Genomic DNA, 13,811 nt, shown 5'->3' with positions numbered 1-13,811 from the left:
CTAGATAAGAGCCTGTCCTTGTTACTATCCAGAGCTGCCAGGAGGCCGGAGAAAACAATCAGGGACAGCTGTAATTAGGCCTTATAGCTCACAGCTGTTATCTGTCCTCTGCTGACGTGCACCATGCCTGAAGAGATTCTCTCAAGTTGTAAATATAAATGAGGAGAGATGTGAAATATGCTTCTAGAGGAAGGCATTTCTTCATGCTCATCTGTGATTTGATTCCTCATTTGAAGCTCTTGCTTTGACAGTTTGATAGGAGAATCTTATTTGTGTAGAAGAGGACTATCATCACTTCAAGGCAAGTAATTTCATTCTCGCCTCTACTATGCAAAAGACCATAATGATTCAGGCTGTTTGTGGTTTAATGGTGACTGGAACATCTGAGAAAAGAGGGTGGGAGCCCGCATCAGCCCACCACGGCAGTGACCGTAAAAGACACCTGACTGATTGCATTGGGACCCAAATATGGAATCTGAAAGCCCTGAGAAAGACCAAACTAGTCATGAGGTCTCTGACAAGTTACCCACCCAGAGCACTGCTTCCTGGAAGAGCAACTGCATACCTTGAGTCAGCTCTGGCAACATGTCTGTGCTCACAGCAAGACTCATCACCACAAGCAAATTTAAAATAAAAACTCAGTCACTGACACCACAACCTCTGACATGAATACTTTGCTCTTCCAAAACATGACATGACCACACAAACCCTGCTGAAAGTAGGCTATTTTAAAATACATTGCAGGACTCTTTGTGCAGTTATTTGCAGGCACAACATTTCTAGTAAAAACGAAAATAAGCGCAGCACAAAAAAAAATGTAAACTAGTAATCTAAGATGAAAATAAAAAAACAAAATGATGAGTCAAATGTCTAACACATGATACGGATGAAACAAAGTTGAAGGCCTGTCCAAACAAAGCAAAACCATCTCAATAGGCTGTCAAGGACAAGAGAAGGGTTTTCAAATCTTACCAAAGCTCCCATTATTAATTTAACCTCCAATTATCAAGGTTTAGATAACATGATCCCTCACAGTTATCATGAAAACACATGTACAATGTAAACACAGACCAGCAACTTTTCATACATTATCGTCAAATATGTTTCACAGGTGCAATGTTGACACAAGTCTTTGTATTATTTTTTCACAACATGGCTCTCGGAAGTCCTGGTCCGAATCACCATGGCTACACACACTTTCACTGTTCTGTGTGCCTTTGCTGCTCTTCAAGTTCATAGCACCTTGGCTCTCTACTAAGTGAAATAAAATGTCCTCTCTAATAGGGATTAATATTGAGTGTATAATTCTTGGTACGTTCTCTCAAAAATCTTGCTTTTTCTAAACACACATTCTTTTTATTGTTGCTTTAAACATGCAACAAACTAACCCAATATGTCTCTCTCATCTCTGAAACCCTACCTGAAGGGTGAGTGTTTAAAATTATTAAAAGTTTTGTTATCATAAGATTTAATATGATGATACACATTCACACTTCACCAAATCTTGTTTTCTGGTTTTAATTGTGTTTACATAGGTTTCAGTGGATCATCCACAAAGTTGAGAAGTTTTTGTGACTCTCTCCAGCCCAGAAAACCTCTTCCTTTTTGATTTCTTCTGACGAGTTCTTGGTACTTTGAGCTAGAGATGGCATTGTCCACACAGTCTTCTGCTCTCCCTGTCCGGATCTGGGTACCAGCATGGCCTACTGTCCCAACTCTAGTTACAAGTACTTCTACGTCTGACAATACTACCCACCGTAAGTACAAAACATTTTTCTTTTTCAATGGAAAGTCAAGCATATTGTCTCACTTTTAGTGAATACTTATGTACATGAAAATGTATTGAGTTGATATTGTGTGTTTGAGTGCCTAAGCTGTTATGTTTAATATTTGATGCCTTGGAATACATTACAGTGGAACCACAATTACGCTCGCCCCCACACAATGCCTTTGACAACAAACTGTGCAGTAAGTGGCAAATACAGCACTGGAAGACTTGATCTTCTCATTCATTTTTGTGAATGAGAATTGAATTTTGTATGTATGACATGAATGTATTAAGAGAACCAGCCTTAACATGTGTACACAAGCTAGCACCGCTGCTGAAGTAGGCTAGCTAATGTTAGCCAGCCTGCTGGTTCATGATGGGAGCTGGGAGTAGTGATATCGGTGCTGAGGAGGACCAAAGCTATGAGGACACTGTTGCGAACTATCCACGCTGATTTGAAGAAGAACTTTTAAAAGGTGGAGTCATCAAAGAAAGACCTACATCTGAACTCAATTTGAAAATCTGAAGCTTTTGAGAGGCATCTTGACTTCAGCAATTAATGTTACACACAAAGGTAAGTTTAGTTACTTAAAATCTAAAACTGATTTTATTCTGGTCACCGCTGCCACTGTTTGGTCAAGGTTTATTAGGAAAAGCTTTCATCATGAAAATATCTGTAAAACGGTATGTAAATTTAACGTTACCAAAATTATGCACATTTACCTTTAATTCTGCATGACCATTTTCCCAAATAAACCATAACATATACAGTATTTGTTGGTAATTGGCAGCTGTGCTTATCTAATATTATTATTTATTAAAATTTTGCTTATTTGTGGTGACGGGTTTCAAAATACAGTAATCACTGTTTACAGTCCATGGTTTCTGTTGCCAATGGTCACTTAGCTGCGTTTGCCGTGTCATGATGTGTTGGCACATGACATGTAGTTAATTTTGTGTGGTTAGAGGTGGTTGCTGTCATGCATTTTGTCATACATAATGTTTGAAGTACAGGACACAATTAGCAAGGCCGGTAGCTTGCTTTTTTCTGACAAGGGAAGTGGGGTCAGAGAGCCAAGGTTTAATAGTCACGGTTCACTACTGCATTGCGGGTTACCACAAGGCTCCATTTTGGAGCCCATTCTGTTTTCTGTATACATGCTTCCTGTCAGCCAAATCATTTAAAAATATGCTTCCACTGTTAAGCTGATGACAGAGAGCTCTATCTCCCCTGAAACCAAACAACTGGTCCGGCCTAAGCAGTATCATGAACTGCCTTAAGGTGTTGGATGGCACAAACGTTAAATGAAAGCAAGTCTGAAGTTCTTCTATTTCGCCCTTCTGACTCCATCAAATTGATTACCAACAGTCTTAGCAACCTGTCCACCCTTGTAAAACCCCATGTGTAAAACTTTAGTTTGATAATTAATTCTTTGATAATTTCTGCCTTCAGACCATCTCCTATAAGAAGTTATAGGACTCCATCTGAATAGTGAGCTCTCTTGGGTTATGTTTTGTACTCATTTATGCATCCTTTCTCTTTTTTCTCTGTATCTTGTAGCCAACACCTTTCCATACACTGATCAGTAGTAACTGTGCTGATCTGAAGAAGCAGCGGGGCTGCACAAGCGACGTGGCCTCTTGTTGTCCCGCCTGCTGCACGTGCAGCTCTGAGATTATTTAAATGTCACATGTCCTCATGGGCTGTGACCATAGACTGTGTAAAACAGGCTCTGACGCATCATTGAGTTTCAATTAAAGATAACTTAAAGCTTGTGTCCCACTGTTGATTACTGAACAGGTCAAATATGACAGACCCCAGTGCACTAGTTAGTGGTAATGGAGTTCTCACACACACACACACACACACACACACACACACACACACACACACACACACACACACACAGCATAATGAGTCCTTTATAAGCAGTAGGATGTCTTTAGTCAGTTTTCTTCTATGCAATGCAAAAAGATTATGAATGCAATAAACCTCATGCAGCCAGCATGACACCAAGAGAAAAGTAAATGATGCTAAACTGGACAAAGAACGGGAAACGTTCACTCATACAGTGCATTCACAAAATTAATTTACTCCTTACATCAACAATCACTGCAAATGTTTGTTTCGACGATGATTAAAATGTGAGCTGCAATAAGAAAACGTTTATTCAACACATTGTTCTGTTGCTGTATCTCAACTGAAACGTCACTTTGACTATAAAAAATCTCTAAAATAAAAGGAAAGCAAACTCAGGTTTGAGATGTGAACTAGGTCACTGCAAAGTTAAGCGGTGCAGAGCAGAAAGCTGCAAGATCATACCTTTAGGCACACTGCACTGCCAGAGTGGTCAGACTGAGGAAGTGGCACATTTAATACAGAGTTTAACATGGCTCAGTTTCCTTCCTTTTGATTTCACACGTAGGGCCTACTGCAATTTGGAGACGGAAAACAGAGACACTGCTGGTTGTTTTACCTCGCATTTTGTTTTTGGTGATATTCTGTGCAGAAAGTGTTTCTATGATGCCTTGATCTTTTGGTGTAATAGGTAATGAGTAAAGGAATTCAAGTCACAAAAATCAGTGTAGAAGAGTTTTTATTTTAAATTGTGTATTTGACCAACATTGTTGTTTTTGTTTTCCACAAATTACCTGCCATCCTTAACTTCCAGACCGTCGCTGTGAAGAGCAAAGACTAAACAAAAACTACGTTCATCCCAGAAATAATTTTCAACTACCCACACACATTTACACAAACAAGGCATGATGAATTACTGATTACTGACTGAGACTACTGGGCACAGACAGCCTCTCTTTATCAACTTTTGACCAACAGCCTTACCTGACAGTTCTGTTTCACCTGCAGAATGTAACTAAAAGCAAAATGACAACACAAAGCTAAATGCAACCAGAGATGCAAAAAGACTACAGAGAGAGGCAAACTGACCATGAGAAGATGTAAAATCAAAAAGAAAGGATAAATGATCACAAAAAGACATAAAATAAACAATAAGATTACATAAACACCAAAATGACAACAAAGGGTCGCAAAAGAACTTCAAAGAATCATAGAAAGACACAAAGACATTAAAAACAGTCTTATTGTTTGTAGAACCTTTTGTCTCTTTTAGTCTAGATGTCTTGCTTCTATGTAGGATGGGTGGGGGCCTTTTACATGTCTGTGCCCAGTGTGTCTCATAATCCATCCAACCATACAGTAAACATACAGTATGCACACAGCCACACACACACTCAAACATTGAATAATTATTTCCGAAATGTCATTAACCAAACCAAAAATTTGTAAAACACTAAAAACATTGGTGCCATAAAAAGAAAATAGAAAAATAACAACCATAAACAAACACTGACAACATCTGGCAGGGGAAACTTTTCTTTTTGTACAGCAAAACGTATTCTTTTTCTTTAATTCTCATGTTAGGTGTTTCTCCGGCTGCTCTCCAGATGTGTGGCGGCAGAAACAACTGTTTCCAGATTGCCATGTGTTTCTTGAAGAGCCCCAGCCAATAAAAGCAATCCCAGTATAAAAAGATCCTTCTTTCAGCAATAAAAGTTTATTTTCCCTTTTTATTTTGTTCCCATCAGAGGAAATACTTTGAGTCTTTGGTTCAGAGCTGCGGAGCTGCATTGATAAAACGTCGTCTGACTTTTCTCTATAAAATCATTTATAAAAACATCATTAAAAACAAATATACAGCTATCACACATCGACTAATTTTAAACATTTTAGGGAGTCAGACATATCACAAAAAACCTGGATGGAACTTAATGTTGGGATGGATCAGTGGGGTTTGAACACAGAAAACCTTTTATGAATGTGTTCATGTGGACTGAGGCCAGTTGTGCTGACCAGCATAGCTTTCTCTGGAAATTAAAGCTCCATTGGATATTGTCTCTGACTTTAAGCAGTCTCTAGAAACGTCTTGAGCTGTAGCGTCTCTTCCACTGATAGCCTGTCGTGGTAGAAACTGAGTCCGGCCAGGAGCTCGATGTCTCGGACTCGCGCTGTATGAAACAGGAGCCAATCCTTCACCCACTCCAGGTCAGACCCGTCCTGAAGAACAATAGAACGAAGGGATAAATTATAGAAAGAAGAGGAACAAAGAAAATGTATTCCACTATCATTTTTTCCACTGTCCACGTGTCAGCAGGTTTTCACAGAAGTAGGCTGACGTGTAGAAACGAGTAGGAGAGGAGTTGGTGGTGTTACTCACAGCACAGCTCTCACTGTGGTCAGGTCTGTGGGGAAGGATAAAGGACTTGGCCCGCAGGGCACCCTCACAGTTGACAGGACTGAAGGTCGAGTTCCCACAGCTGGTCAGAATCACGTAGAAATGTGTTGGGATGGGAGCCTCATTCCTGGAGAAACATGAGATCAGAGTTTAAGAAACTGCTACCTCTTTTCCAGAAAGCTTTCCTTTTAACTTATGTGTTCTCATGACCTTGTTCCTGGGGTGGACATGGTCCAAAATCTCAAATAAATGACCTGCTGGTTATGTCAAAGCCTTTAAAAAGTATTTTTTATATATAAATATACTTACAAATCTCATGTCACAAACCTATTTCAATATGTCACTTTAGGCTCTTTATATAACGAAAATAATCCTGCTTGGAGTGTGTGCTGCTGATTTACCCTGAGATTGCTTTAAGTGCGTCAACGTTTCCATCATAGTCTTCATCGAATATCGGTCCACTCATGACGTTAACTCCATTCAGCTGCTGTGAATATTTTGGAAGCAGGACATCATGGATGTGGGTCCAAACATCTACAGTTAGAGAAAATACAAGAACTTTTTAGTTCTCCAAAAATACATCTCCACAATACTATGGTCAACAGAGAGAAGCTAGTGATTATATCATTAAAACTTAAAATTGAAAGGAACGATTTCCCTACAAGCAACTTTAAAATTCACCAATTAACAAGTGATATCTTGTTTGTTTAATCTGTACAAAAACCAGAGTGTAAAACGAGATATAACGGGTTAATCAGTGAGCTTGAGCGGTGTTGGTAGGTGGATTGTGTTACGTTTTCAGGACCAGGCTATTTCCTTGTATTTCCAGTCTTTATGCTAAGCTAAGATGATATAAGCATAAAGTCTCCTGGCTGTAGCTTTGTATTTAGCATACAGACATGAGAATAGTAGAAATCTTCTTATCTAACTCTCAGAAAGAAAGTGAATATAGGCTACTTAGATTCCAAAGTACATTCATTTAAAGTGCCCTTCATGTAAAGCAAGTGTTCAACAAAATGTTTTCTGTTTTTTATGTGTTGACTGTATTGTATATGGATTTGTTTTTGATTATTTTAAGTTATTTTATGTCTGCATTGTCATATTTAAGTCAAACTAACTCATCCATTAAAGGTTTCCAGAGTTTAGGCACAGTGATGTGCCACCAGGGGGCAGCATCTGTTAACTGTGTAGCATTTTCACACATACGCCAACAACAGTTCTGTATTTGGACAGGGTTTTCCTTTCAATGGAAATGGGTAATAGTGAGCGAGAGTTTTCATTTGTAGTGTGGGTGTCCCCAGGGAAACCAGAGCTGTGTTTTCTTAAACAAGCAACTTTTCAATGCATTAATCACTCAACACAATAAACAAGTTTCAACAAAAGCATGGGTCCTCCAAGCACACCACAGCGTTAAATCACACCCACATACTTTTATGTGTCCCAAGTAGTTTTGTGATGCTGTGCAGTGGTGTGAGTGCAGGTACAGACTTACTCCTCAGAATTAAGAAACATCTGTATGAGCAAAAGAACAAAATTATAATATCGTTCCACTCACTCCAGTCTGGTGAATCAGAAAAGTGAGTTATTGTGAAGAAAACTGCGCTGTCGGCTGAAGGATAGCAGGAGGATTAAATCTGGAAAGGTTCTTCAAAATAAACCTTTAATTGTGCTTTACAGAAGGAGTTTAACTAAATTAAAGTACAGTAGTCCCATATAATCACAGCGGTTAGATCCTTGGACTCCTGTTATGTGTATTTAAAAACCAAAAGTATAGCCTGTTTTTAGAACAAAAAGCATAATATTGACCAAACAAATGCTCATGAGAACAAACAAACCACAATACCTGCTCTCGGAAAACTTGAGTGTTTTACACACAAAACAGAGGATGGCATAATGTCTAGTTGTGATCCAGTGTATTTCTTCAGTTCACCAGGTAATTTAAGTTGTTTAGCTCTCATTCACTTGCAAAATCAACCCTTCTGACAACTCTGGAATTAAATCTTTAAACCATGCATTGTCACGATTCCCATTTCCAGTTATAAAAACCAGGAGTCAATACATATTTGGAAGACAATTCAGGGGCTGGTTAAGGTGAGTTTTATTTACTGTGCAGTGGAGAAAGAAGCTCTCAAGAAGTTGTAGGAGTCTCTCTGACCAGAATGAGTTTCTAGCCAGGGGTTTATACAAGGTTACAGGAAACAGATTAAACAAAAGGATTTGTGGATTTGCATAGACTCAATACTGTCTGCTTCAACTAAGCAAAGGTGTTTTGATTAGTTAAGGGTGACCTTTGGTTGGAGTCAGCCTGGGCTCCAACAAAATGTCTCACTCTCAGTGATCAATGCAAAATGCTGTGTTTAACACAACTAAACTAGAGCCGACTAAACTAGACAGACTTGGTGAAATCAGGAGACACCAAAACTTGTTGATCAGGTAAAGTAATAAGGAACTTAATAAGTGAACAGGAAAGAGGATTTCATAAAATGAGACTAAAACTGTTAGGTAATTCATTTTCTTTTACAAGATACACGTACCTTTAAATGCAGGGAACATTGGTGCCATGTTGCTCGTGATTAGAGAGTCTGTCTCGGCTCCCTCGGCACTCAGATCTATAAAGAAAAAAATAGTGAAAAAGTCTTACATGTGTACTGTGAAAAGAAGGACTAAACATCACATGTCGGTGGGGCTAAACACTGATGTTAAATGATTTATGGCTGCAACTAACTATCATTATTGATAAATCTATTCATTATTTTGTCTACATACAGATAATTTTGAAAAATGTCCTAGGTGATGTCACCATCTTATTTTGTCTGACCAACAGATCAAATGCCTAAGATGTTACATTTAAAAAAATCTGCAGATCCTCAAATTAGAGAGGCTGGAACAAGAAAATATGGAGCATTTTTGCTTAAAAAATTACTTAAAACTTGCAGCTCTAAAGTCATTAATGTGCACAAATCAAAGTCTGGGATCACTTTCTGCCACAGCCATGAGGAAAATAAATTGTCTAATTTTCTCACAGCTAAAACATGGGTGCATTTTTACATGAGAATGTGGCTCTCAAACATGTCAACTTGAATTCAACACCCGGCTGGGGAGAGGCAGGCTATGACCCCCTCCACACACACACACCACACACACCACACACACCACACACACACACACACACACACACACACACACACACACACACACACACACACACTCACTCACTGGGGGGATGCAACAGGCCGAAGGACAGAGTGGGGTTGTTTCTGTAGCGCAGACACAGCTGGCTGGCGGCCGGTGGGATGCGTGCGTCAGCACGAACACACTCCTCCGACTCTGCACTCAGGGGTTGGACTCCGGTCTGAGAGAGAGGATCAGTCAGTGATGGACAGTGTGAAGTGAGAAGTGTTGCATAAGATCGCTTGGCTTGGTTTCTCTTTGCCTGTGTGTACAGGCCAGTGCGGGTATTGCCCTGTTTCTGTTTGCAGAGATCTCCATAAAAACAATAAACTCACTGCTCTCCTCTGTCATACAAGACAATTACAGGTTGTTGGTTGTTTGATTTTTTTTTTTAAATAAAATGTGCAATTTTTGAATTTCTTTTGTTTTAGGTCTCACCATTTCCATGAACATAGACACTGTTTAATATGTAAACTTCAAGTTAATTAATTCATACTTAAAGTAATTGATTGTGTAATGAGTGTCTTGGTTTGGCTATGCTTCTCCCTTATGTCTCTAGTTGGTCCCCTGTTTGTCTTCTGTGTGTGTGTGTGTGTGTGTGTGTTTGTGGAACTATATTCATGGGGTCTAAAAACCGGGTGTACAGTATACTTGTGGGGACCCGAGAGCTTTATTGGGCCAAAATGCTGGACCCCCAACTTTGAAGGGCTGTTTGAGGGTTAAGACTTGGTTTTAGGATTAGGATTCGACGTTATGGTGAGGGTAAGGGTTAAGGTTAGGCATTTAGTTGTGATGGTTAGGGTAAGGGAATGCATTATGTCAATGACGGGTCACCACAAACATAGTGCCACACACTGTGTGGGGAACTGTGTGTGTGTGTGTGTTGCCAATCTACCTGCACACCTGCAACTCATCCATTCATCAAGTTCCAGCTGTATAATTACCTCGGCTCTGCACTCCAGTCAGTTTGTTCAGGTCACCAACGTGATACTTAGGCCACAGTCAAACCAAACTCTAACTTTTCCTTGTGTTTTCCATAAAGTTGTGTTTAGCTTTACCTCTGCTTCAGGTGCATATTTTCAAACATCCTGTACAAGAATAGAAATGTAGCATGGCTTCATGCTTTTCACTGATTAATTATTTTTTCTAGAGGAAAAACTAGCTTAAAGCTCGCTTTTTATGGAGTTGTTAACGTTGACAAACTGTGAAAATGAAGTTTTCTGTGGGTGTCTAAGTGGGCTGAGCATAATACTGTATGTTATGCTATAACAAAAACAATCTAAACAATGATTCTTTCAAGCAAAAATGAACACAAAGGATACAGTACAACCATATTTAGCTTGTACTGTATTTGGATGAAGCCTAAATGGCAACAAATCCTCACTAGCTCCATCATTCAGACCGAATAGTACAACAGAGTAAACTCTCCCCGGAATGCATCACTCTGCCTGAAGTCATGATTTACGCTAAAGCTCAACCGCATAATGAGAAAGACAAGAAGTGTTTGAGCCAACATGAGCACACAAGATGAGTAACAGCTGCTCAGAGTAAGGATTCAGATACTAAACAACTTCTTACAATCTCCTGCCATACCCTATTACCACAGAAGAAATACAGCCGGGACAACTCAGCTGTACATGCTATATTTAGAAATTAAAGACAGCTCCAAACAACGGACTCACCAGAGGTTGGAGGGTATACGACACCCACAGGGGCATCAGGCGGTCTTTGCTGTATCCATTGAGGTAGTTGGATTGGTGGAGAAGACAAAAAGTGGCGCCTGGTTGGATGACTCGAGGATAGCCAAAGGGATGATGGAGGCGACGCAAGCTGGCTTTAACACCTAAAAATGGAACATGTATAAATGTCACATACAGTTTCCTCTCAAAAACATTATGAATGCAAAGAAAAATAAAACAATACTCACTATTCTTAGTTAACAGGAGATCTCTGTTCATATTTGCCTCCTAAAAAGAAATTCTTGGCATTATGCTTGTGTTAAATACATTACAATCTTCCATGTACTGTATCTACACAACTTTCACCATGTACATCAGTATATGAGGCCTGTGAAGTTTTAAAGTATTTGCACTGGTGTCAAGTTGGCTTTGTTTCACATTATTGTACAGAAAATGTAGGTTTACTTGTACTACTACTGGTAATTCAATTACATTTCTAATGACTAATTATTAATTTTTTTACTGCATTTTAATCATCTGCATCGGAAAATGGCCAACTATCAAACGTGCTTTGACCCTGCTCGAGTATGTGGAAAGGGAAACATTAAATGGAACACACAAAATATGATAACACAACAAGTCCGGGAGTCCACGGCCATGTTAACAGCTCTGAGTGACTGTACATTGACGCATGTTAAGATACGCACAATGAAAATGCTAACATACTGATGTTTAGAAGCTATAATGTTTATTTATGAGATAAATAACAGATCATCTTGGCACAACACTGCAAGAGCATCATCCCATCTTGAATAAAGACTGAAGTCATTTAAAAAAAAAAAATTCAAAAAAATCACAAAGGCCATGGATGTGTTTACCATGTTCAACATCTTTGTTCAGTATGTTACTATGCCACATTTGCTAATCATCGCTAAACACAAAATCCAGCTGAGGAAGATGGGAATGTCATTAGTTTTGCAAGAATTTAGTCATCACGATTTTGATCTGATGAGGCATTAACTAGAACAAACATTATTACAATTCCTCCTGAGAGGATCATTATTGGTTGTACCAAATTTCTTGGCTATCCATTCAAAAGTTATAGAGACATTTTACTCAAAACCCAAAAGATATTTGAGTCCGGACCAAAGTGGGGGACTAACCAACAGACGGACAAGCACTGTCATGACATGAATGACTTGTTGGCACGTACCATTGCCTTGGTTTGGGATGTACAGGTGCACTGGAGATCGTTAACAGGGATGAGTTCACTGGCTTCACAGGGGGTGTCATGGGAGAGCTGCGCTGGGTGAACTGGCAGGTGGACAGGATGCTTCAGAAGGTGGTTCAGACTGCCGTGAGTCCCGTTGTTTGGAGCAGGGCGAATACTGAGAAGATCTGGAGTAGGAAGAGAGAAAAACGTGTCAAACACACTGGACGTGACGCTGCGTATCAGCACATATTGTAAGGAGTTTTTTATTTCATATATTTAGCCATCATAACTGACAATTAAAAGAACATATTTTTCTATGGGGTAATCATACAGTCGAGATACAAGGATTCAGTGACATCACTACAAGGTTGTTGGTTGGGACAAGTGAGACATCACACAAACTTCTAGATTTAAGCTAAACAAAGAAAGAGGGTTAATTTAGGGTGTTACATGCTAATTGAATTAAGACATTTTTCTTTTAAATAAATCATAAGTAACAGTCCATAATTGAACCATATTATGGAATCACTGGAAGAAAAAAAGTGAACAATTAACATCGTCTTTGGTTTTGACACCTAGGTTAAACTTCAGATCGTGTTCGTTCTTCTTTTTCTCTAAAATCTGGTTGCTGTAGCGACTCTCTCTTTCCTGTTTTTTTTTTTTTTTAGATGTGCTAAACCAACTGACATTCAGTGCAGGAGAAGTGCACCTGTTTCCTCTTCTGAAATGTGTGTAACTGTGTGGCTGTTACTTCATCGACGAACCTGCCGTGAAAATGTTTTCAGAACTAAAGAGAAAGATGGTTTCATTGGACCATGAAGATTAGTCCCAGGTTGCAAGTTTCACTTCATTACCAGATTTGGATGACATTATCTTTGAATTGTTGCTAAATACTTCAAACAACCAACAATCTCATTAAAGGAATAGTTCAACATTTTAGGAAATACCCTTTTTTGCAGAGAGTTAGATGAGAATATTGATACCACTCTCATGATTGTATGGTAATTATGAAGCTACATCTATCAGTTGGTTAGCTTTCATTAAAATAGCTAGCTAGCCTGGTTCTTCCAAAATCTGCCTACCAACTCCTCTAAAGCTCGCTTACTAACACATAGTGTATTAAAATGACACATTGTGGTTTTATGCGGGCTATGAGCAGGACTATTTCTTGCTTCATTTGCCGAGCAGTACTTCCTAAAGTCTCCTCTGGTTGCCTGGTAACCTCATGTGATGACAAGTCTTCAGGACATGAGAGCGGTCCCTCCCATCTGTCTTTCAGCAACAAAGTGAATAAACTTATGTCCCAAAAAGTTGAACTAATCCAGTGCTACAGCTGCAATACAGTAGGATACAGTTCAGTTCACTTACCACATATGAGGTTATATATTTCAATGTTTTCAAAAAGGGGCACAACAGTGTTTTCTTTAAATGCTGGACCGTAGCCAATGAAGATCGCCTGGAATAAGTAGATAACATTAACATACTGACATTCGTGCATTTATTTGGAAACCTTTCTAGATACAAATGAGAAAGTACAGCGTACTCTCAAAAAAATGTTTGGAAAGCTTAATTTAAACTCTCTCTGTAAATCACAAGAAGTCAAACACGTGTAAATATTTGAAAATAACTTAAGCTGCAAAATGACCTTACATAAGCTTAAAAAATTGTATTAGGGATTTCAATTGTAGGAAATTTGTTGGTCGGGTGGGTTTTGGAGGTGAGTAAAA

The 13,811-nt window shown here is 39.0% G+C and overlaps 1 protein-coding gene across 2 annotated transcripts in view; it reads right to left on the bottom strand.

Moving 5' to 3' along the window:
* Positions 1-4,348: 4,348 nt before the first annotated feature.
* Positions 4,349-13,811, bottom strand: part of enpp1 (ectonucleotide pyrophosphatase/phosphodiesterase 1) — a 29,678-nt gene continuing 20,215 nt past the window's right edge. For both annotated transcript variants that reach the window (XM_032543127.1, XM_032543126.1), the window contains exons 15-23: positions 13,453-13,540; positions 12,085-12,269; positions 11,120-11,159; positions 10,875-11,035; positions 9,238-9,373; positions 8,556-8,630; positions 6,423-6,555; positions 6,004-6,148; positions 4,349-5,843 (exon numbers count right to left, since the gene is read on the bottom strand). In XM_032543127.1, the coding sequence (XP_032399018.1) occupies positions 5,691-5,843; positions 6,004-6,148; positions 6,423-6,555; positions 8,556-8,630; positions 9,238-9,373; positions 10,875-11,035; positions 11,120-11,159; positions 12,085-12,269; positions 13,453-13,540 (1,116 nt within the window). In that variant the 3' untranslated portion in view covers positions 4,349-5,690. The remainder of the gene's footprint in view (positions 5,844-6,003; positions 6,149-6,422; positions 6,556-8,555; positions 8,631-9,237; positions 9,374-10,874; positions 11,036-11,119; positions 11,160-12,084; positions 12,270-13,452; positions 13,541-13,811) is intronic.

The sequence above is a fragment of the Etheostoma spectabile genome, chromosome 18 (genome assembly GCF_008692095.1).
Source record: "Etheostoma spectabile isolate EspeVRDwgs_2016 chromosome 18, UIUC_Espe_1.0, whole genome shotgun sequence".
NCBI classification, from domain to species: Eukaryota; Metazoa; Chordata; class Actinopteri; order Perciformes; family Percidae; genus Etheostoma; species Etheostoma spectabile.
This window is presented reverse-complemented; position numbering and strand designations above follow the sequence as displayed.